General features: G+C 33.2%; 1 protein-coding gene across 3 annotated transcripts in view; it reads right to left on the reverse strand.

Annotated features, from left to right (window-relative positions):
* LOC123548747 (uncharacterized) overlaps positions 1 to 3,843 on the reverse strand; it is a 42,185-nt gene extending 38,342 nt beyond the window's left edge. Inside the window, exons 1-2 of one of the 3 annotated variants that reach the window (XR_008367367.1) lie at positions 3,538 to 3,843; positions 315 to 764 (exon numbers count right to left, since the gene is read on the reverse strand). Coding sequence is in view for 1 of the 3 variants with exons in the window: in XM_053524718.1 (XP_053380693.1) it covers positions 315 to 764; positions 3,538 to 3,766 (679 nt within the window). In the remaining 2 variants the exon portion in view is untranslated. The remainder of the gene's footprint in view (positions 1 to 314; positions 765 to 3,537) is intronic. The other 2 variants (XR_008367366.1, XM_053524718.1) reach the window with 2 other exon arrangements.
* Between the last annotated feature and the right edge of the window lie 21,637 nt (positions 3,844 to 25,480).

Below are 25,480 nucleotides of genomic sequence, written 5' to 3' on the forward strand. Positions count from 1 at the left end.
GTATCCAAACAAATTACGTTCGGTACATTTTAGCAAGGAATAGGAAACTAACACAATTTTCGACGACCATTTTCAAGTCAAGATGTCGCTGGATAAACAGACTTTAAAAACACAGCTTAGCGAAGTATAGCCAAAAAAAAAAAAAAAGAAAAGAAAGAAAGCACACAAAATCATTTTTGATAATATTCGCCATGGACTGTAATCTTGAGCTGTCTCAAGAGCTGTGACATTCTTATCTATTAATACTTTTACTTGGTACTGTTTCTTCACCTTTGATTGCATTATCTTGATTTCGTTTTTAACATTTAACAAACCTTTAGACATCCGCTGGTCAATTTCCGCTATGTCCATCGCAACGCTTTGGTTAATCGCAGCAAGATCGGTCCCTAACTCTGATATAACATTGCCACTTAATGCATTCGTTTGAATTTGCAGTTCTGAAATATTTGACTGAATGTTTCTGATGTCGTTTTTAACTTGATGAAGACCGCGTTCCACCTTTTCTATGTCATCAACAATGTACATTAGGTTGGAGTTCAGCATGAAATCAACTTTAATTTTCAAGTCACTAATACTTTGATTGAAGAATTGCATCTGCTTCCTCGTATGTGATTCTGCTCGAATCCTTTTTACTTTCTCTGATCCAAGAGCTTTCGCTATCAAGCTGTGCAGTTTCAATCTATTAGTAGGGACCTCAATAGTATGTTGTTTCTTTGATTCAATTGAAGACAGTCTGTTTTCAAACCCTTCAAGCCGGGCTGTGTCTGAAAATTTAGAGAACCGCATTTATCATTACAATTACCTTTTTCGTTTTGTGACAACTATGTTATAGAATGTCAGTGAACATTGACTTGAAAGACCTAGCGACGTTTAATACGAGTACTTTAACAAAAGCGTTTCAGCCGCATTGTGGACACCGCGTTCAGCAAATGACAATGTCAAACGGTATAGGATGAAACATGTAATACCGAATTGCATTTATTTCAATGGCAGATTTCCATGCCTGGTAAATTATCAATTAATTATTCATTAAAAGATATAGATATGAATACATATTGCGCAGAAACGTATCTATGTTGTTTGTACAAGCTATTAAATACTTATGAGAGCAACTGACTGACCTACGCCCATATTTTCAGACTAAAAGTATTTGATTGGTAATCTAATCAAAAGGATTGTCTTTCCTTTATCCAGCCACAGAATGTCATATTTTGCCAAAATTTGTATAGCTTCATGTGTATTAAGAATAAGTGCTACATGACATGATTATATCAAGGTGTTGCCATTATAAATATGACTCATTAAGTATAAATTTCCGGCTGTTTGTTTATTTGACACTAAAACATATTATTTGTTGATACTTACGGACGCGTAATTCCGTATTGAAAAGACTGGCGTGTTTAAAAGAATATGTGAACTGTGTATATTATTCGCAACCATATATCTCATAACCATTTCAATATTACTTAAAATAGAGAAAAGTGGAAACTTCACAGGTCGCTCAACACGACAAAAACGAAAAAGTTGCAGGCTCGGTTTGATTGAGCCTGTTCATGGACGGTAATGGAAATGCATGCTACCGTCCACGCCCTCTAGCCCCGGGTTGAGTAGAACTCAACATTTACACATGCTAAAAGTACAAAAAGCAATTCAGAGACATCCGCAGATGTATTCAAACGGCGGTGAACATGGAACCTTCAATGATACACGTGTTGAGGCGTGTAATTCCACGATGAGCGGCGTTTGGTCCCCAGATAAAATAATGTGTTTGCCCCAAACGAAAAAACAATGGGCAGAACTAAACAAACTGGAATTTAGGAAGGGGATATGAGGTTATGGAGCCTGCGTATCACAGGAACTGTCAAAAGACAAAATTAAAAAGCAGGCACCATATCCAAGGGGTGATTATACAATACCCAAGGCTATGAAAGCGGGAGTATTGGAACCACCCAGGCCGAAATGGTCATGTTGAGAAACTAAACGGTACCAATAACACGACATAAAAGTCGTGCTGAATGATCTGAGAAGATCGAAATATAACAGCCCTGATTAAACCACTATTATCATCTTATGTTTGCATCTCTCTCTCTCTCTCTCTCTCTCTCTCTCTCTATTGTTTTATAATAAGCTAAAGTTCTAGAACGTTAGCTACGTACAGTCAACAATCTAGAGAGAGAGCGCGCACGAGAGAGAGGACGGATGCAAGATTTGAACCATCAAAATTATCATTACAAAATAATTACTTGTCCATCCACACAACCTACTGCGCCATTAAGCAAAATGTTGATCTTACTTCCAATATGGTTTGTATAAAAGGTGGTCAATCGCATATGAGCAACATATTATGGCATTTTTTAGTCTACATATATTCTGTTACAGATTTATTTAAGGAATAAAAACGTAGATTACGCAGATTTAGATCCCTATTGGAAATGTGTTTTTATTACTTTATATGAAATTATGTAATGGTCTCCCTTTAATAGAAAAGTTTTCAAAAAGTGAAGTATTTCTTTAGATTCCGATACTTTGTTAACTTTTACATTTGTATTCATGAATATTGGAATATTTCAATAACCTGGTAAGTTTTAAAATTCATCTATTTTAATATACCTTTGTTGCACAACCAAGATAGACAAGGGTAGGTAATAATAATTCAATGAACTACCTTTTGTTATTTATTTTTGCAAAATATGTTCTTGTCAATACAACTTTTTATCAACTGAAGTACAGTAGTGCTTATATTCATATCATTTATCAGGCCAAACATGTTTATCTAAATTATACTGCAGTGACTTTTTTTTAATTTTTCATGAAAATGCTCCATTGGTAAAACATACATATCATCTAAAAATACATCATTCCAAATAATTTTAGCCAGAAATCATGGATTTGCAATTTTTTTGTTTTAAAACTGGATAGTTTTCAAACACATTCAACACATATTAGACCGAAGGGATACCATTTAACATGGAAAATACACCACGGAATTCCGTATACATATTTAACCAATCAGAGGATCTGTAAGATGCTTGACTTTGACCTTATGTCCCATCTTCACTACTGGATGCACATACCACTAAACATGGTTTAAAACCCTGTAAAATACCCATTAAAATAGGAAAAACCGTTAATTAACCCCATTAATTCTTGCATCACTTTATTTAACAGGTTTCACAATATTAATGGGTTACATGTTAAAATACCATGAAAACACCCATTTTTGACCATGAATCAAGCCATTAAAAATTGAGTTTGGTAGCTAAACAATTTAATGGCTTGAAAAAATAGTGAAATTCTGTATATTTTAAATTTAACAGGATTATTCATGGCCCTTAATCATGGCACCAAAACTGATATGTTCAAAACAATGTAAAAAATATTTTAAAGATGCACATGTGTTCGATCATTTTAGTTTTTATATCCATTACGTAATGAACTATTGGGAACCATTTATAAATATAATTCCTACACGAATGTTTGTTTATGTTAAATTCAATTATATATGTAAGTTTGAATGCATAGCATAAAACTATTTACCCAAACCCCGAGACGATGTTGACGAAGACTTTTCTTGAAGCATCGACTCCATTTTATCCATCCTCGCTTGAAGCATAGTGTTCTCCATCTTCAAATCAAATATTTCCCTCGACATTGTACTCTTAAAAACATTGACTAATCCTTCACACTTGCAGTCGTCCCCAAAAATAAACGGCTGTTTCAGAAACAACATTACCGCTATGAAAAAATACTGGCTTTTATTATCCATGTTTTACGTCGGATTAATAACACAGCTCATTCAAAACTGTAACTTGCGTATAAAGGACCGATACGTGCATGTTAATCAAGTGGGCGGATGAAACACTTAAACACTTGTACATAATGATTAACTTTTATTTCAGTTTATAAGGAAAACTAGATTATAAAAAATAATGTAATGAGTGCCTTATCTTTAACGATGTTTTAGATTTTTTGTGGTGACAACATACTGAAAGCATTTTTACAACTACATTTCCTGCATAAAGAAGTATATGTAAGTTAGATTGAAATCAACTTCCATAAAATGCAAAAACATATCTTTTGATAATATTCTCTGGCAGAATAAAGGCTCTACAAATCTTTTTAACATTATGCCAAACTATTTCTGTACACTGGGTCGGACATTTTGTTTTTAACATACATTCTGTTTTCTGGGTATTGAGGTAATTTAGAACTTTTTTCAATCCATGCATAGGAACTTCATGCTTAAATGCTGTCATTAACAAACACCAAAGATGCAATTCAATATTTTGTAAACTTTACTAGTCCTTTTTTTTGTATTTAAGTTTTATATTGCATTGGATGGGGCTTATTTTTGCCAGAGTCACGTGTATTCTTCAGAATTGATTAGTTATTCAGTAATCTGTCAGGAAGGTTAATAATATGACTAAAGTTGTCACTACACGTATATAACACAGGTTATGACGGAGGCGTGGTAAAAGAAGGGTTCTGAAAGGAAGATGTACTCAGTTATTCAATACAGTAAGAAGAGTTCGGTAGGACGTAAAATGACTGTAAGAAGAAACTTCAAGCCGTATAGGTATGTTATGATCCCCAAGATAAACTTAAAACTAATATAACAACCAGAGAAATGAAGTCATCAATAAAAATAATTACTGGTATATGACAATTTATTCTATATTTAGTCGGATTGAATTTACAATACATATATTGTATGCACAATATTCAACTGAACTGGCATCAGATTGCATAAATCGTTACTGCTCGAGAGAGCTATTTTTCAAACGAGTTATATGTAAAAAGAGTTATTAATTAATTATGCAAAGATGTATGTTGGTTTCACAGATAACTTCTGAAGCCGTATGATTTTGATAAGTACAAATGTGGCTAATAAAGAAACCTATTATTCTTTTGTACTGATCTAAGTTTATTCCTTCATACCTTGAACGCCACATTCGATTTTAAGTCAAGCGCTTGAACTTTTCAGGGCTTTTCCATGTTCGCCTTTATTTCTATTTGACTGTGTTCCAATATGTTCAACAGTGTTGAATAATAACCCGGGTTTTATCAGAGCCCAGTAACTAACCATAAACTTAGTACACAAGTACCACAGATTGTAAACCTAAAATCTACGACAGGAAACTAAGTTATAAAAGACGGAATGTCAAATCTAACGTTTACCTTTATATATAGGCCACTGTCACAAGGCACTAAATCACACAAGGACACATATTTGACATAATATCTAACATGTATATTATAGAGCTATTATCGATATTTCAAGTTTGTAACCCAATATACATGTTTTTGAATCATTTTAGTTAAAAACTTTATTGTTAAATAAGTTTTTAATTTTAAAGTTTGTAATTCAGATGATTAGGACTTTACTTCAGTTTGGTTTAAAAGAATACTCGAAGTTTATAGAACAAAATATTTCTCAAAACTACAAAATCAGGATATTTGTTTGAAATTTTTAACCTTCAGATCTTACTCCTCACTATTGTCATTATTGTATACCTTTTCAGTGATGTTCCTCTGCTTAGCTTGTCCTCGGCTACAGGTGTCATTGGTACCATGTGATCGTTCTTCTGTTGCTGGTTCCCTTTAAAACGAGAAAAGTGAAATACACTTTAGACTTCCTTTTAAAACTTGTTTAGCACATTACTCCAGTTTACTAAATCTTATACGATGTTCTAGCACATTTTGTGTGTAGTATTTTTCTGAACTTGTAGAATTCTTAAAGAACCTAACAGGCATACGAGTAAGTAGTATAGTATTGTTTTAAATCTATCCGAAGTGAAATATATAGTAAGAAAGAGAGTGTTTTATGTGATCTGTTATCCTGTTAGATTAATGCAAACACGTGTAACTGTAATTTATTATATCTCCTATTCCTGTATGTTAATGGACTTTTGCAGCTCCGGCGGTTGAATTTTGGATGGACGGAGTGGACCTTATGACAGAGGGAAAATGGGTTTGGGAACATACAGGAGAAAGGTAATAGAGACACAAATATAGATTTGTATATTATTTCATATCTGAGCAATATGCAATATGCTTTTGGTCGGAATGTTTTCCATGTCATTTTGGTTCATTTATTCCTATCAAGTATATTCTTTTCAGTCATTTTTAGGAAAAATATCTAAATTTGTATACGACATGATATCAATAATTAAAATTGTAAGTTTTCTATTACATGTAATTTAGACATAGTACTAGAGATCATTCAGAGACACAAATATTAATCCTTTTCTGCATATACCTGTACACCTGTATGATACAAGTAAAAAGAAAGAATGAAATAAATGTATGGTTAAAAACTTAGTGATAAGTCATTTCATTGTAATGTCAATTTTCATGGTAAATACTGAAGAGTTTTTCTTGTTTGTATATATGATGTGTGGTATGGTACAAAAACCACGATATCTAAATTTCAGCTTAAATAGTGATTCTGAATTAATTTTATTTAGACTTCAAGCATTTTCTGATGTCATACAACAATAATGTATTTGACATTTTTTTTTTTTTTTGCATTGAGACAAGTTCTTCCCGCAATAATCCAGGTATAATTGAGATTTAAATATTAATCAATGATAGGTAGGACTATCTGCAAGATCGGCTACATGAAAATTAAATAATAAGTTTCGGAAAATCTTAAATACACACTTCAAAAAGTTCAAATCAGGACAATTAATATATTCAGTCTTAAAGGTTACATATTAGCAACCAACATTATTTTTCAAATGTTTTTCATAATTTAAAATTTTAGGTACTATCTCTATGTAATTCACCTGCTGTATTTGTTTGCTTACAAAGTAATTTTGATTTATTTTTACAAGTGATGAATATATCGAATACCCAGAAACAAATATTATAATATTGCTTCAGGTATCGGAAGCTCAAAACAGTATTGCACTTTTGCTTTCTATGCAAATGTTCAAATTTTCCTACTTCTAGAAGTTAAATTTTGATGTCACATTCTGGAATCCTGTTTCACAGACAGGTTTCCGTTTATAGATTTGATGTCAAATGACTTAATAGCATCATGTTTTATACTTAAGAGTCATAGACTGACTAGACACATTATTTTAGAATTTAGGTCACACACAGGTATCCTACTCGTATTTCAGATATTTTATCGAAGACTGGTATCTTCATTTTTTAGATTTAAGGTCACACACAATGTAATGTTGGATTTATATTTATAGATTGGTGTCCTATTTCAGATTTGAGGTCACAGACTGGTATCCTGGGGAACCTAACCAAAATGGTGAAGAAGATTGTCTTACTTTCCACACACACTACAAAATGCAATGGAATGATGATCATTGTAGCAAACTGTTTCCTTTTCTTTGTGAACGAGAGTTATTACTCTAAGTCATTTAACAGACAGAAATACATAACACTGTGTTCTTCAATTTATCTTTTTTGAATAATTTTAAAGCTGTAATAAGAAGATAATTCTAGGAATGTGAATTACAAAGAATGTAGTTAAACATGTAGTGTATAATGCAATGCATTTACCGTCACAGTTTTTAGCCGGTACTTTAGCAACTGGCTTTAACTCTAAATCAACCAAGTTTCAACCTCGCGTCGTTTGAGTTTTCCTTCTGTTTCTATGTGACCGCATCGCAGTACATGCTCTCTATTTCTTTAGATTCACTAAAGCTCCAGATGAATATTCTAATATTGATCCAACAAAGGAATCAGACAAGTGACAAAGCACATTAGGTTTTAACTTATATTTACGACATTTACTTAACAGTATATATTTAAGCTGTTAAAGCTTTCCCAACAAGCTGTTCTTGGTTTAAAGCTAGCTACCGGTGTAATTGAAAACTCTTCCTACTAACAACTTTTAAAATTATTCTATAATCTATGGTATGAAAAACATTCATTACACAATTTCAGACCTCTTTTTCTAAACATCATGACCCTTGGTTGTTGGTTTTTTTTTTTTTTTTTTTTTTTTTTTTTTTCAATTTTCACTTCTAAGCCCAACTTTTTACAATAACAGCACAATGAATTTTGATTTTTCTGCTACTCTTTAGAAGGTTTCCTTTTAAAACCATATCGTCTGCAAATAATATCAGAATAAGAACTATAACGTCTACAAATAACCCTGAGTCTAACAGTCGGGGAACTTTCCCGTTCGGAAAAGTTGGGGATTCCCCTTTTCACTTTCCCGATCGGGAAATATTGATTGAAAAATTTCCCGATCGGGAAAGAAAATGCCCAGTTTTTATATACCTTTGTGTATGGGCTCTGGGCATCACAGAATATGTTGGAGGTACATGTTAATTGCTTGAATCCATTCTTAAAACAATCATCCAAAATTCTACCGTGGGCAAATATTTAAACCATTCTCATTTTTGAGATATTCAAGCTCAAAGCTGAAGGATATTTAAGAAAACTTACCATTTTCAGCAGTTTCCCGTTTTGAACATATACTTTCCCGAACAGGAAAGTAATGACAATTTCTATTATATGCTGACATTTTGCAATGTTATAAGCATTCAGTAAAATAGGTCCTGTTTCTATTTGTAAATGGCTAGATGCCCATGTGCAACATATCGAACCCGCCCTTTGACCCCTAACTGTGACTTTAACCTTTGAGATAGGAACCCGGATTTTGCACATGACACTCCGTATCACTGAGTTAAACATTCCTGCCAAATATTAACAAGTTTTCTCAATGCATGTCAAAATTATGGGCCGGAGAAGATCTGACATGACCTTTGACCGCAAACTGTGAACTTGACCTTGACCTTTGAGATAGGAACCCGGGGTTTGCGCATGGCACAAGATTGCTTCATGCATATCAAAGTTATGATCCAGACAAAATAATCTGGACGCACGCACGCATGTTTGTTTAAGAAAACATTTCTGGAATACATGATTACATGCGAAACTTTCAAAACACGTCTATGTTAAAAAGGGGCATAACTGTGCTGAAATGAAACCTAGAGTTATATAACTTGTTCTCACCGGTCATCTCAAGATGCTAAAGACATATAAAAAGTTTGAAAGAATTTGGTACTGTAGGTTTAGAGAAATCTGCTTACATGTAAAACTTTAACATCTGCCCAAGTCATTTCTGTAAAAATTGCTTACATGCAAAACTTTAACCCAAAATTCAAAAGGTTAATAAGGGGAAAAATTTTGACACTAGATAAAAGCTAGAGTTATGTAACCTCATTATGTCAAAGACATGTGAGTTTGTAAGTATTTGGCCAAGTACTTTCTGAGAAACCTCCAATAAAACTTTAAAACTTTCAAGTAGTCCAGGTAAAAATGTAACCTTAATAAAAACAAGAGCTGTCGGAGGACAGCAACGCTCGACTATTTAACAGCCTTGTCGCTTGAATGAATAAGAAAGTCGAAAAAGGGGCATAATTTAGTAAAAAAGTAAAATAGGGTTATGGAACCTGCATAGTGCTTATCAGCTCATGACAGTGGACAAGTGTAAGAAGTTTCAATCCATTCCCATTAGTGGGTACTGAGATACCAGCTTACATATAAGAATTTAACCCAAAAACTCCTAAGTTGAAAAAGGGGCATAATTTTGTAAAATGCAAAGTTGAGTTATTGACCCTTTGCACTGCATGTCATATCATGACAGTGAACAAGTGTGTGAAGTTTCAATCCTTTCCCATTAGTGGATACTGAGATACCAGCTTACATACAAAAACTTAACCAAAAATTTCTATGTTGAAAAAGGGGCATAATTTTGTAAAAAAGCAAAATAAAGTTATGGGACCTGCTTTGTGCATGTCAGATCATGACAGTGAACAAGTGTGTGAAGTTTCAATCCATTCCCATTAGTGAGTACTGAGATACCAGCTTACATACAAAACCTTAACCAAAAAATTCGAAGTCGAAAAAAGGGGCATAATTTTGTGAAAAAGCACAATAGAGTTATGGAACCTGTGCAATGTAAGTCAGTTTATCACAGTAAATAACTGTGTGAAGTTTCAATCCATTCCCACAAGTGGTTACTGAGATACCAGCTTACATACAAAACCTTAACCAAAAATTTCTAAGTCAAAAAAGGGGCATAATTTTGTAAAAAAGCAAAACAGAGTTATGGAACCTGTGCAATGTAAGTCAGTTTATCACAGTGAATAAGTGTGTGAAGTTTCAATCCATTCCCACAAGTGGTTGCTGAGATACCAGCTTACATACAAAAACTTAACCAAATCGGGACGCGGACGCCGACGCCGACGCATGGGCGAGTCCAATAGCTCTACTATTCTATGAATAGTCGAGCTAAAAATGCATAAAGATACTTCACTTGATTACCAAATAATTATTATACATTTGTATACATTTGTATATATTTTTTAAATAAACTGGAAAATAAAAACATCAGAACCAGAGAAGCACACTCACATATATTTCCTAATTGCCTTTCTTTGAAAACTACAATAATACTTGGTCTAAATTAGAATTTATTTTCCACACAACTGAAATCAATGCTTTTAAAGGCTTTACTTTGCTCATCAATATTCAAACTTTTGACAAAAATTAGAGGAAACAATTATGGTAAATAGGATATAACACGAAGTTGATGTATTTTATGTTTATAACGGAAAAAGTGATAGCCACATTTTAAACAAACGCATCATGAGCCTTTAATGGTCTGATAATAACCTACACTCCTGGCATTCTCATTACAGAAAAAGTCTCAAAATTCAACCACTGATATATAACAAACTGTTATAAAATTCACATTTGTAACACAATTTTGGTTACTTGAAGGACTTAGTAATCAATTTCTAGGATTTATTTTATGTGTTATCTTTGAAAATTTGAGGTTATGAATAGTAGGCCATTTCAAATGTGCGGAGACACCAAACAAAGAAGTTTAAACAAAGTCAGAAACAAACATGCTTAAAATGAAATCTTAGTTGGGTTATCAAATTTGACCCGAAAAAGTTAAGAGGGTCATGTTTTTCCGCAAGTTTTCCAATTTACAAACTTTCACCCTGTGGCTTGGATCAAAATTCAGTCTATATTAGAATTCTAAATGGAAAACTATGTATGTCTGTAAGATACAAGTGCCCTACTTCCTGCCACTGTCTCCAAGTGAAATATTTCTTAAGATATGCACAACACCAACTTTTGAGCACTGTGTATTTTTCAAGTCACGGCCCATAACTCTGGTTTAGCTCAGTGATATCCTACAGAACAGCAGGTGCATAACTTCACATGGTATAAAACCTCTAAAGTTTGATTTCTCTAATTCAAATACTTTTTGAGACACATGCAAATCAAACTTGTATGTTCTTAATGCATGTTTTTCCCTGGGTCATAACTCTGGTCTGATTGAAGAAATCCCCAACAAATTCCCAGAAGCACAACTTTACAGCCTGAATAATATTCCTAAGATGTTCTATGACACTTGATTTAAAATAAATTTAAGATTCTTTCGACGCAAACTTTTATGCTATTTTATGTATATTCTGTATTAAGTCAAGGGCCACAACTCTTGTCTGGCTGAATGAACTCTCTAACAAAACAAGAGGACCATCATGGTCCTGAATCGCTCACCTATTCCCACATGACCCAGTTTTGAACTAAGCATGATGTCGTTTTTTTTTCTATTATTTGACATAGTGACCTAGTCTTTGAGCTCATGTGACCCAGTTTTGAACTTGGCCTAGATCTCGTCAAGATAAAAAATTTGACCATTGAAAAATATGGCCTCTAGAGAGGTCACAAGGTTTTTCTATTATTTTGGAAGGCACGTGACCAAGTTTTGAATCTGACCTAGATATCATCAAGGTGAACATTCTCACCAATTTTCATGAAGATCTCATGAAAAATATGGCCTCTAGAGAGGTCACAAGGATTTTTCTATTACCTACTGACCTAGTTTTTGACCGCACATGACCTAGTTTCTAACTTTACCTAGATATCATCAAAGTAAACATTCAGACCAACTTTCATGAAGATTCATTCAGAAGTATGGCCGCTAGAGTGGTCACGATGTTTTTCTATTTTTAGACCTACTGACCTAGTTTTTGAACGCAGTTGACCAAGTTTTAAACTTATCTAGATATAATCAAGATGAACATTCAGGCCAACTTTCATACAGAGCTCATGAAAAATATGGCCTCTAGAGAGGTCACAAGGTTTCTATATTATTTACCCTACTGACGTAGCTTTTGAAGGCACGTGACCCAGTTTTGACTTTGACCTAGATGTTATCAAGGTAAACATTCTGACCAATTTTCACGAAGATCCATTGCAAAGTATGACCTCTAGAGAAGTCACAGGGTTTTTCTATTTTTAGACCTTCTGACCTAGTTTTGGACCGCACGTGACTCAGTTTCAAACTTGACCTAGATATCATCAAGGCGAACATTCTATAAAGATCCTATGAAAAATGTGACCTCTAGAGTGGTCACAAGCAAAAGTTTACGGACGCACGGACGACGGACGCCACGCGATCACAAAAACACAGATGCACAATTTCACATGCTGAATAATATTTCGGTAATATTTAAAAAAAAACGGAGGCCAAATGCTTTCTGAGATACACGCAACAAAAACTTGTAGACCTTTTTTATGCATTTTTTACTATTTGTCAAGGGCCATAACTCTGGTCTGGCCATGTAAGATTCAAACTGAAACATTAGGTGCACAATTTCTCATGCTGAATAATAATCCTGTGAGGTTTGATGATTATGGGTCAGGGGTCTCGCTAGGTCCAACTTTTGGGAGAAGTCACTAGTCCCTGAATCTGATTTGGGAGACGTGAGAAATGGGAAGACAGCATCATTTTTTTATTTCTACTTCAACGCTTTGAAGTGATTCAAAAGGTGGCTAAATTTTATTGTTGAAATAAAAAAAACATCGATGTCACCATTCAGTTTCTTAGTTACATCATTTCTCATATAAAGCGATTATTGTTTCATCAAAAATTCTTTTAAAAAGTTTTTTTCAGAAATGCAAGCCGATTCTGTAAATCTAACCCACCAGTTATTGGTGGTATGTCTTGTAATATATGAATGCAGGATGAAAAGGTTTATTATCAACACCGAGTTCTTGCATAAAATTGAAAGTAAACTGTGTGAAACCTAGAAATACATATATGTGAGTATATAATAGAAATTGTCATTACTTTCCTGTTCGGGAAAGTATATGTTCAAAACGGGAAAGTGCTGAAAATGGTAAGTTTTCTTAAATATCCTTAAACTTTGAGCTTGATTATCTCAAAGAAGATTATGTGTTAAATATTTGCCCTCGGTAGAATTTTAAATAATTGTTTTAAGAATAGATTCAAGCAATTAATGTGTACTTCCCACGTATTCTGTGATGCCCGGAGCCCATACACCAAGGTATATAAAAACTTAGCATTTTCTTTCCTGATCGGGAAATTTTTCAATCAATATTTCCCGATCGGGAAAGTTAAAAGGGGAATCGCCAACTTTCCAAAACGGGAAAGTTCCCCGACTGTCTAAGCTGCAAATATAATTCTAATTCCTCTACGAAAAGGGAAAAAGGATCGGTGACATTACCTCCCTCTGACATAAACCGAAGTAAACCAACTGCATATTGGAAACTTTCGATCAAATGCATTTTTAAACCAATAAAGCAACAAGACAAGCGTGTGTTTTCAATTATATACTTTTGCATTATGAAAGATAACATATTCAATACATCAATAGTAGATTTCCTCTTTCTAAACCCAAACTGGGCATCTGAAATTACATTATTATCTTCACAAAAAGTACATATTCGTTTATTTATAACAGATGTAAATATTTTAGACAGACAACTGACTAAGGTAACATCTCTATAATTATTCACATTGGATTTACCTCCCTTTTTATGTATCGGTATAACGACGCCCTCCATCCATTTATCAGGAAAATTATACCAATTTTTAAAACTCTAAAACTGCATTAAAAATGGCACAAATATGTACAGCTAGGATATCGAACGTTTTAGATAAAGGTTGTTTTCCGAAATCTTGGTCACAAGGTGTGATTATACCTGTTTTTAAAAAAGGTGATTCTAATGAACCGAAAAACTATAGAGGGATAACATTAATAAGCTGTTTTGCTAAATTATTTACTGTTATTATAAATGAACGATTAAAAAAATGGGCCTATGTGAACGATATTCTCACCGACGCTCAGTTTGGTTTTAAATCTAATTACAGCACGGTAGATGCTATTTTTCTCCTTCAAGCTTTTATAGAAAGACAATTAAAACAGAAAAAGAAATTGTATTGTTGCTTTATGGATCTTATGAAATGTTTTGATTCTAATTATAGGAATGCATTATGTGTAAAATGATTAAAAAATGGTGTAAATGGACGCTTATTTTGTATTATAAGATCTTTGTATGACGAAGTTACATTATGTGTACGGCATATGGGTTCCTTGTCAGATTTTTTCAGCTGTGATGTTGGATTATTACGAGGGGAGATAATTTCTCCGATACTATTTTCATTGTTTGTAAATGATATAGAGACGTTTTTACAAAGTGACAATAATTCTTGTTTAACATTAGATCAACTAACGATATATCTATTGCTTTTTGCTGATGATGCCGTAATTTTCTCAGAGACGGCGTCAGGACTACAAAATTCATTAAACAATTTAAACGATTATTGCAATAAATGGAAGTTAAAGGTAAATGTTAATAAAACAAAGGTCCTAGTCTTAAACAAGGTGGAAGGATAAATGAAAACGAACACATTTACTATGATGGCGAAGAATTAGAATTCGTTTCAAGTTTCAATTACTTGGGTATAGTGTTATCCAATGGCGGATCTTTTATGACCGCAACTAAAACGTTAGCAGGTAAAACTCTTAAAGCTATGGGATCATTATTCTCCATTACAAAAGATTTAGAAGTTCCTGTGAAGATCATGTTAAATTTATTTGATTCATATGTAGCCTCTATATTAAATTATTCTTGTGAAGTATGGGGTTTTGATAGAGATGTAAACATCGAACGAATACATAGAAAATTTATGAAATGGATACTAAATGTTAAAATGTCTACATCAAATTCTGCTTTGTATCGGGAATTGGGAAGATACCCACTATATATAGTAAGACAAGTTATAATTGTCAAATATTTTTTAAAGTTATATGCTGAAAAGAATAATAACTGTATTTTATCAAGCACTTTAAACGTCTTAAGAAATGATGCTGAAAATAATAATGTTGTAAATTGGGCTTCAAAAGTAAGGGATTTATTACAAAGCGCAGGCTTTCATGAAGTATGGATTTTCCGTCTTCCATAGATATTAATGTTTGTACCCGTCTTGCGCACTAGACTTACAGATATATATATAAATAACTGGAGACAAGATATATGTTCAAGATCTTCTTTGTTTTTATATAAAGAATTAAAACAAGATTTCGAAATGTCAGAATATATTAGTAAAATGAATTGTCATAGTTTAATAAATATTTTAGCTAAATTACGTTTATCTTCACATCAGCTTTCTATAGAAACTGGTAGACACAGAAATATAGATAGAAACGATAGAAAATGCACACTTTGTCAAAGTAACGACCTTGAAGATGAATATCATTTTGTTCTAAAATGTCCAATGTATGCCTTATTAAGAGCACAATATATTCCTAGATATTACTATAAACACCCAAGTATGTTAAAATTTATTCAATTGTTAAATTCTACAAATGTTAAAGTGTTGAATAAATTGGCTCTGTTTTGTAAAAACGCCTTTAAGCTAAGATCAAATCAAGTGAATTCATTGCAATAGATTATAATTATATTCTTTTTGCTTGCAATAGTTTATTGTCATTATTTGGTATTATTTATTACATTACTGCGTGCATGTATGATTTTATTTATATATAACGATGAACTGTAAATGTTCAAGTTAGATGTAATAAAATGTCTGTTCTGTTCTGTTCTGTTCATAAAATATTCATTCAATAAATTATCACTACCTTGTGATTTCTCTTGCTTGAGGGATTTTACAACATTACTAATTCAGAAGCCGTTATTTTACACTCTAATTCTTCAAAAGTACAATCACAATTATCAAAATCATTATTCGAAACAAAACCATTTGCTTCAACGTTTTCTGTTTGTAAAATTTCTCCACTTAACTTCGAAAAGTACTCATAAAATTCACAGTTGCTATATTATCGTCATTTCTGTTTTTGCTTTGCTTAAAATATTTCCAAAATTTGGAACGCCGAAGATCTTCTATGTCCTGTATTTTTTTCTGTTCATATTGTCTGCGTTTTTCTTTTCGGATAAGAGTTATGTAATTACTTTTGCTTAGCCAAAATTGCTGTCTGCTAAAATCTCCTTTACTAGCATTGAAAATCCTTAGCGCTTCCAGATACACATGTTTTGCTTCTAACATTAAGCGTAAAACCATTCCTTATTGTTATAACAAGACATAGAAAATGCTGGCTTTTCATGGACTACATACTGTTTAAAAAATGCGGATCTGCAACATCTTGGACAGTTTCTGTAATTACAAGATTATTGACAGAGGACTTATTTCCTATCAGTAAGCTATCAGTCAAATTATTCAAGTCGGACAATTTAGAAATAATACCCGCCCTAAAGACGTCTTTCAAATTACTGTTCCACTTATCTATAACATTATTTCTTTCCTCTTTTGTGTATACATTTACAATACAATTTAGTAAAAGAGAAAAATATTGGTACTTGATCGCTCCATTCATTAAAAGACTGCACATTAGGATCACAAATGTTGCTAAAATTACTTTTTAGTAAATAGTCAATCTCGGACGCTCCGTTCCTAGAGGCATCTGTATACTTTCTACAACTAAGACGATCGTTAACTATTCTCAAGTTAGAAGATTTACAATCGTCAAGAAGCTTTATACCAATACCGTTACATGTTTTATCATGTGACGTCCGTATATATATTTCATATATTTTTTATCATTGACGCTGTAACCTTTGTATAAAATCTGTTGATGACTGTTTATATCTCAAACGCTCAATGGATTGAGCCCCGGTAGCTTTTTACAGACTTTTGCCTAACGTTTCAATGTTGAATCTGGTGAGTTTTAGTCGGATGTATCTATAAATACAGAGGACTGTTATTACAACCATCATAATTATATTTAGATTGATGATCAAAGGAAACTCGAGCCCAAAAGTCTTATTTACTGAAAGTGCGAAAAGACAAGTGAATATGGGTTAGGTGCTGATATGATATTTCAATACTGTATAAGTGTTTGTTTTTATTATGGACTTTGAACGAGTTTTAGATCTAGCCTTATGATGAATTAATCTAAAATAAATTATTTTGTATTTTTTACATGAAACTGCATATGAAATCAAATTCTATAGCTGTGCCTTTTTCCCGCAGTATATTTTTCAAATATAGCTATATTGTAAGAAAAATGCAGTGTCACGCTACAGCTGAAAATTTATTTTGTCTTGGGGTTTTTAAACGTTATTACGACATTCCGTTCATAGACGCAATTTTCCTGCGCTTTCGTGAATTTAGATTAGATTTAAATTGACCGAAAAGCGTATTTAAACCCCATTTGTTTCTTTCTTTAGCTGATGCGTAAGTCACATTGACCCGGGCGCAGTGCGATAGTCTTGGTTTTGGGGGCGTCTTAGGTGACTACGGGCTACGGTGTATGTGTTCACATTTTATGGTGTGGAAACCCGTTTTCAACCGCGAGTAAGGATTATTTTCCCACTGCTCGTACCCAGTCGTCTCCGAATAGTCCAGTTCCTTATTCGAACTTTGTGCCTCTATGTTATGTCATACTCTGTAATATCCGTAGAAAATACCACTACCCTATATCCTTAAAATATTTTATGACGCCAATGTATATACACTTTTTGAACAGATCTTATTCTGTGTTCTATTCCTTATTAGTTTAAACATATTTTATTTCTTTCGATAAAGTTACATAGTCATTGTGCAAAATACATTTATGAAATGTTGGATTAGAAAACAAGCAAGTAAATGCTTGTATTAACTCCTTTCCATGGTGGAGTTGGCCTAATTATCATTGCACTTATTCGACCGGACAGTAATATAAATTAGTGAGAGTAGTTGTTAATTGAAACTTTTGCAAAAAAAAAGATTTATATCATTACGTTTACCGCAAAAATTATTATAATAACTTTATCATTGTTATTCAATTGTGTGTGTGTGTGTGTGTGTGTGTGTTCGGGTTTAACGTCTTTTTCAACAATTTTTCAGTCATATAAACGACGGTGTCTACTTGTAGCAGTGAGCACAACGCCCAACTTTATAGTGCTGCCTCACTGGAATATCACGCCGTAGACACCTGGCATGATACCCCACCCAGTCACATTATACTGACACCGGGCTGACCAGTCCTAGCATGACTTAATGCTGAGCGTCAAGCGAAGAAGCTGCTAGTACCATTTTTTACGTCTTTGGTATGACGCGGCCGGGGATCGAACCCACGATCTCCCGCACTCGAAGCGGACGCTCTACCACTAGGCTACCGAGGCGGTTGTTATTCAGTTGTGTAAGGTATGTAATAGTATATAGACTAAGAGCTGAGGTGAATATGAAATTAGAAAAACACAACTTGTGATTTGGTATGGGTCATGCTGTCACACAATGGATAAAAGGAGTGCAGAATATCACCAAATATGTCCCCGCCATGTGTCAAATCTCAGGACGGAGAAAATCTGGTGGAACTCATATAAGAAAACACCACAACAACCCGCGTGACATCATGACACATAGTTATAAAAAAGATGGAGAGAATGAAAAACATACTGTGAGAGATTAATGTAAAGGCGTAATGGCAGGACAGTTAAGTACGGAGTAAAAATAAATATAAAAAAAATGGAATGTAGCTTCGAAGTTGCTATAATAGACTGCTTTAATTTGCTTATTATATGAATTTCGGGAGTTTTCGGCGACGCCGTCTAAATTCGTTTTCGTTACCTATGCCACGTGACTTCAGTTTGCAAATCAAACTACTTGATAACGCATTATAGATAATTTATCAAAATGGAAGATTTATGCAACACTCTGCCTGATTGGACGAGAGTGTCAATTTCTTTCACTCTGTTGATTGTGCTACGCTGAGTGAAATGTAGACAAAGCGTTTATCCTAAACGACGCTGTTCACAGTTTTAAAGCTAACTTTGGCTCAGTATATTTAGCAAGAATATTGATATATCTCAAAATGATAAGTAAGTTTAATAAATATGATAAAAACCTGTTCAAATATCAACATATATCAAATTAAAGAAAGAGCTGAATACGGTCTGCGTATCACATGAATAAGGGTGTGATAAGAGTCTTTTATGTAGAGAAGTGCTTCTTAAAAGATTTTCCTTGTTACAATTGTCGTCTGTATATGAAAAGGTTTCTTACTTTTGTGGCTTATTCAGATTGCATATTAAAATGAGTACTTGTTTGCTTTGATATATTTGTTATAAATTATTTAACTGATTTATTATATGAATATTTTTCTTTAGTATGGTATGCAAATATTGAACTCAGTTGAAATCTGTTTTATTATATATATGCTATATAATGTCTGACTCTCATTACACTGAAATGAAGGTACGCTGCATACAGTTTATCTATGTGATATGACTACGGTCAAACTTTGCTTATGAAACAGAAATATTGAAATAATTACAATTGTATGTTTTGCTTGACCTTCAATGTTTTATAGGTGTGACGTCATTGTTCAAAGATTCATGAATAGCGAAAATATGCATTTGTTAAAGCGGGATCAGTTGGCCTATTTTAGAAATAAATAAAAATAATAAATAAAAAATCCTTTAATTGATTTTTTCTCATGTATTCTAATCAAACTTGATTTGTAGCATCTTTATTAGGCCCGCAGCCAACTTTGTTCAGCTGGGACATTTAACCCCTTTTAGGGGCTGCTAGAGCTAAAACTAGAAATGCCTTTATACAGCGTCTCATGAACAGCTTGGTGGATCTTTGTCATACTTGGTCTGGAGCATCCTTATAAGGTCCTCTTCCAAACTTATTTATATTGGAACTTGGGCCCTATTAGGGACCACTATAGATAAAAGCAGATATGCCTTTCTTCGCATTCACCACTAATTAAAAATGTAATGGATTTTGTGTAACAATATCGTAAGGTTTCCTGCTATTTTGTTACAAATGGGAATAGGGACCAATTTAGCTAAAAATATAAACACGTTTAATGACCTCTTCTCATGAATCTTCATCAAACTACTGCTGTAATTATTTGTCTAAGGATAAACGAAACAAAATTGCAACCCTACGAAACCTTTGCGAACAATTAAAAGAGAACCATTTAAATTGTTAAAGTGCGGTGTTTAGTTTTGCAATTTGAAAAATGTTAGATGAAAGATGAATGTTAGATGAAAAATTCATAAACTTCTTTCCTTATTACAATTCGCCGACCATCATTTTTAAAGATATTTCTTGTTTATTTTTTATGTCATGTTTCTTAGATATCGTGTCTAAAATGTCCAACTCCAGCATAGGACGGATTTATAGCATGTTCAAATCTCTAAGAAGTATTTCTAAAAGCACTATTAGTAAATAGTAACACAAAACATAATTTTAATTATTTAGAGTAAGATAAGATCACCTCTAATATTTTTACATTTGACCTACATTGTTCCCTTATGATGATAAACAAAGGTACACAGTTTCAAAGCTGTAGCTCTTTTAGTTTTAGAGAAAAGGCGAGTTAAAGAAAAAATTTAACCAATAAACTCAAATTTTCTAAGTACAAAAACGGCCATAATTCTGACAAAATGCATATCAGAGTTAAGGGTCTTAATCTACTTAGTCCCCTAATGATGTTAAACAAGAGTACAAAGTTTCAAAGCTGCAGCTTTTATAGGTTTTGAGAAAAAGTGAACCTAAACAAAAATTTTAATCAAGAAACTCAAATATTCTAAGTACAAAAGGACCATAATTCTAAGAAAATACGTATCAGAGTTATTGGTCTTGGTTAATGGTAAACAAGTGTGCAAAGTTTCAAAGCTGTACCTCTTACAGTGGTTGAGGAAAGGTGAACCTAAACAAGCATTTGACCAACGCCGACACCGAACGCCGACGCCGACGATCAAGTGACGACAATACCTCGTAGATTTTTTTTATCAAAATTAAGACGAGCTAAAAATGTATGCTGCGTACGAAATATTTTAGTTGTGGGCTTAATTTTATAGTCAAGACATGTACACATTTCACCAATAAGGATACCTACAATGATTATTTCTTAGTTCACAATATTGTCAATCATATATCTTGTTCCATGTTATGTTATTCCAATTCAAGAAATGCTTAATTACTTACATCAATATATAATTAAATATTTTGAGTTTCAACCTCACGTATTGTTAGCTTCAACATATTTTTGAAGGTTTACGATATTTATGATGTTCTATGTGTAAACTTGTCACTATAATTATGTTTATATGTTTTCCTGTATGTAACTAGAAACAGTATCTGTTTACGTTACAAATAATAAAATAAATTGAATTGAATTGAATTGAATTGAATTGGTGAAAGGTGGAAGAAAAATTTTATTGATCAAAATTGTTATTAATTACTACTTTCTTCTGCGGGATCGAGAAGATAATTATGAGATCTTAATATTTTAATCAACAGTTGTTTGCATGCAAATAAAGGAAATAAGATAGACTTTTCATAAAATTGAGACGATAATTATTAGATCTTAATTTGGAGAAGAAAATCGTGAATTCGATTACAGTATTTCACATAAAAAAAATGTCAGCTGTTTCTTCACATGTGCCAATTACGATCTATCATAAATAACGTTTGTAATACGTTTTTTGAAAATGTCACGAGTGTGTTATTATTACGCATCACCGTTTCCTCTGCAAATGATCTCGATGACAATTGGTAAAACAAACTTCAATTTTCTTCGTATGTTGGTCAATGTTGGGTCGCTCGAAACCATGGATAACTCGAGAATTTTGCTCATCCCCTTGCGACCTCGAGCGAGCGGTGTTTCACTGTACATGTAATACAATATGCTTCTTTACTTGTCAGAAAGTGTGATATTTTTTCCGTAACACAATTTAAAATACCTTACCACTACCTTTGCTTTTTAAAAAGATATTTAAAAAGAAGTTGAAACCCAAATTGTCGCATACTGATTTATTTAAACTGTTAGTTTTAAGAAGGTTTTCTACTGTTATTTCAGAAATAGCCTAAAAGATAAGATATATATTGCACAATCCATGTAACTCTAATTTTAGATGGAAGTTCAATAAAGCATGCAGTAATATCCATCTGTGCATCCATAATATTATGTTCATACATCTGATATTTTTAGTCTTCCTGTTAGTAAAAGTCAAGTTTTATAAAAAAGCACTTTTTGAATTTTAGAAAAAGTAGCATTAAAAGAACATATACAAAACCAACCCTAGCTTTATAGGATGAATCATAGGGTCCTGTGTCAGATATCTGGATGAGGCCTTTGCTCTCCGTGACGATTAAATAAAGACTTCGTGTCTAAAGTCAGCTTAGTAGAAGTAGACTTACACCCACCTGTACAATATGGAGAACTTAGCACTTGCCTGCGGAGAACTGAGTAGTTCCGGTACAGAATCCATAGACACTTGTTAGGTTAACTGCTCAACATTACATGACTGAATTTCTTTTGCAAAGTGGTGATAAACCAAAACTAATAAACAAAAGAAAATAATGCTGGTATTTAAAGCAAAAACTTTAGGCTTAAAACTAAAACCAGCTGGACAAAATTGTTTAAGTGATACCAAATCAAGATATAAGAAATATATAAAACTTTATACATATGAAATAAAGTAGACTACTGTAGTCATTGTGAAACATTTACAAGAATGACAGAATGTATAAAATATTTTTTTGGTATTCTAAATTGTACAGACAAGGACTAAATTATATTATGTAATGAAATATTCCTTGATATACCATAACATTAAGAGAAACACTACTAAGAGTAACTATGCATCAAACATAGCAAAAAATGTTTGACTATCAATTAAGTTACATACCAAAGGTTATGACAAAGGCATTACCTCTCTGTAAAAAGTTCAGACTGTAGCAAGAAACTCGAGAGTACGACACAAATTGCTGCAGAATCAAAGTGTAATAAAATTTCATTCATAAAAATAAAGTGATTTTGAGAGTCTATGATCGTCTTATGTCATTTGCTTTCTAATTTATGAATGGTATGCTATAAAGCAACATATTATTCATAACAGATAACCAACAAGAGAGCAAATATATGCTATATTAGGTAACATTAAAGTGAAAACATCGTAAGCAACATTTTATTTATAAAGACGTACGGAATTTGATTCTTGTAACACTACTGCCTCATAGTCTGTGCATTCCATATTTTTCGGACATTTCATCTGATTTTAAGTTTAAATTTTAAGTAATCCATAAAATGTCACTATTACAGACCACTGTTTAAAGTAGTGCTAGGAGTATGAGGGCATTTTCACATTTCACTGCATCTAACGAACAGACATTATCAAATCAAGTCAGCTATTATTTTGCTCGATTGTGTTGTTATGCTTCAAAAGGATGTGCTTAAAAATAAGTTGCTATCCCTTAAATACTCTTTAAGTGACACATGATGGTTGTAAAAGTCTCCTTGTACTCACTTTCAGTGTTGTTTGATTTTACGGTCCTTTCAGACCGTACTTACTAAAATAGAATTCCTCTTAAGCCGGTGCTAGGGGGCGTCAGCTGCTTTTTACACTTCATTACCTCTCATAAACAGACACGATCCAACTGCGTTTGCTATTTATTTGCTTGGTTGCGATCTTTGCTTCAAAAAGATCTTCTTAACATCTATTGCAAAATGTTTTCAGCAGTTCTTAACATTAATCGTGTCTTACTTTATGTAAAATACTTTTCACGAGGGAAATAATGCCCATGGTTAACGTGCAAATAATGATTGACAAGTACAATCTAAACGAGATCAAGTTATTACAGCCAGTAAGCTTTCAAAGTTTTAGGCAGATTTAAAAGGACAGTTGTATTTAGGACCTATAGCAATTATATAGTTATGATATCACCAGTCGAATGTTTAATGGCTTCGCATGGTCTTTCGTCTGACAAACCACGGTCTATAATTCAGATGTGCTGGGATTTAAACAAGATGGTGTTAGACCGAGTGGTTAAAAATTCAAGCATATGAATGAAAAACCGTAGTATATCGGGCGATAAAGCACAATACGTTTGATAATTTTCATTTTAAGATTTTTGTAAAATATATCAATCATAGGTGACCTGATATAATGTACGTGTAGATATGAACCTGACGATAAACTTCATATAGTGGAAGTTGACGTCACAGTAGTCTCTCACGGATATGTGTATCAAACCAGATGTCTTTTATTCGTTTCGTCTTTGTTCAAATAGTGGACGAATAGTGCAATGTCCAGTTGTATTGCATTTACAGCTGACACGAGTATTGAGCCCTTTTTCTCTAATCAGAAATCATTTCACGTCTTGCGAGTGGACTCACGCCAGGTAATATTTTTATTTATTCTATACTTATTTTATCTATCCAATCGCGAACGTTCGTTTGCAACACGTGACCGTACAATATATTACGGTATCTGGATGCACGTGCGTACAAAAATCCTGTATTTTCTGTATTTGGACGCACGCGCGTATAAAAAATCCTGAATTTTCTGTATTTGGACGGTTCAACAGCCCCATGTTAAACATATGATAAAGCCCGAAACGCGTGAAAATGTTCCGAATGTAAATCGGATGAAGAAGGCGCTCTATGTACAGATGTCTGGATTTAATTTGAGTTTTTTTTTTTTACAACACACAAAAACGATTCAAGGGATAACAATGCTATCTGATTTAGATATTAAAACGTTCGTTAATAATCAAAAACTTAAAAATACAGTAAAAAGGATTATCAGATGTTGGAATATTTGAAAAGTCGCTTAAAGAAGCCGTTCCGGACGAAACCTAGAAATTGGTATCAGCCCTGACTGTCTGAATAGCTACCTCAGCAGTTTTTAGTTAACGGTTAAGAAACAAAATGGAGATGATTATAAATTGGCAACGGACGGGCGGTCAGCATCCAAAACATGTCTGCTCTATAATTCAGTTTTCGTCGGATCTTCACCAAACTTGCTGACAATGTTTGTGGGCATTACATCTCGGCCAATTTCGATAACCAACCAAATTGTACCAGGCACTCTTTGATTATAGTCCTTGAATTACTCGAAAAACGGGGGATTTAGCCCTGTCCACTCTTTTAAGTCGAACAGTATTCATCCGATCTTCACCAAACTTGCTGACAATGTTTGTGAGCATAATATCTCAGCCAAGTATTATTACCACTCAAATCGCCAAATGGCTGTTGTAGGGAGGTTGCACCATATACTTTTTTAATGATGATACGCAGAAAAAAAACAACATTCAATGAATTACGTATATTACGTATGAAGTGAAATAAATATAGGATAAAAAGGTTATTTAAGGTCTAAC

The sequence above is a fragment of the Mercenaria mercenaria genome, chromosome 15 (genome assembly GCF_021730395.1).
Source record: "Mercenaria mercenaria strain notata chromosome 15, MADL_Memer_1, whole genome shotgun sequence".
NCBI classification, from domain to species: Eukaryota; Metazoa; Mollusca; class Bivalvia; order Venerida; family Veneridae; genus Mercenaria; species Mercenaria mercenaria.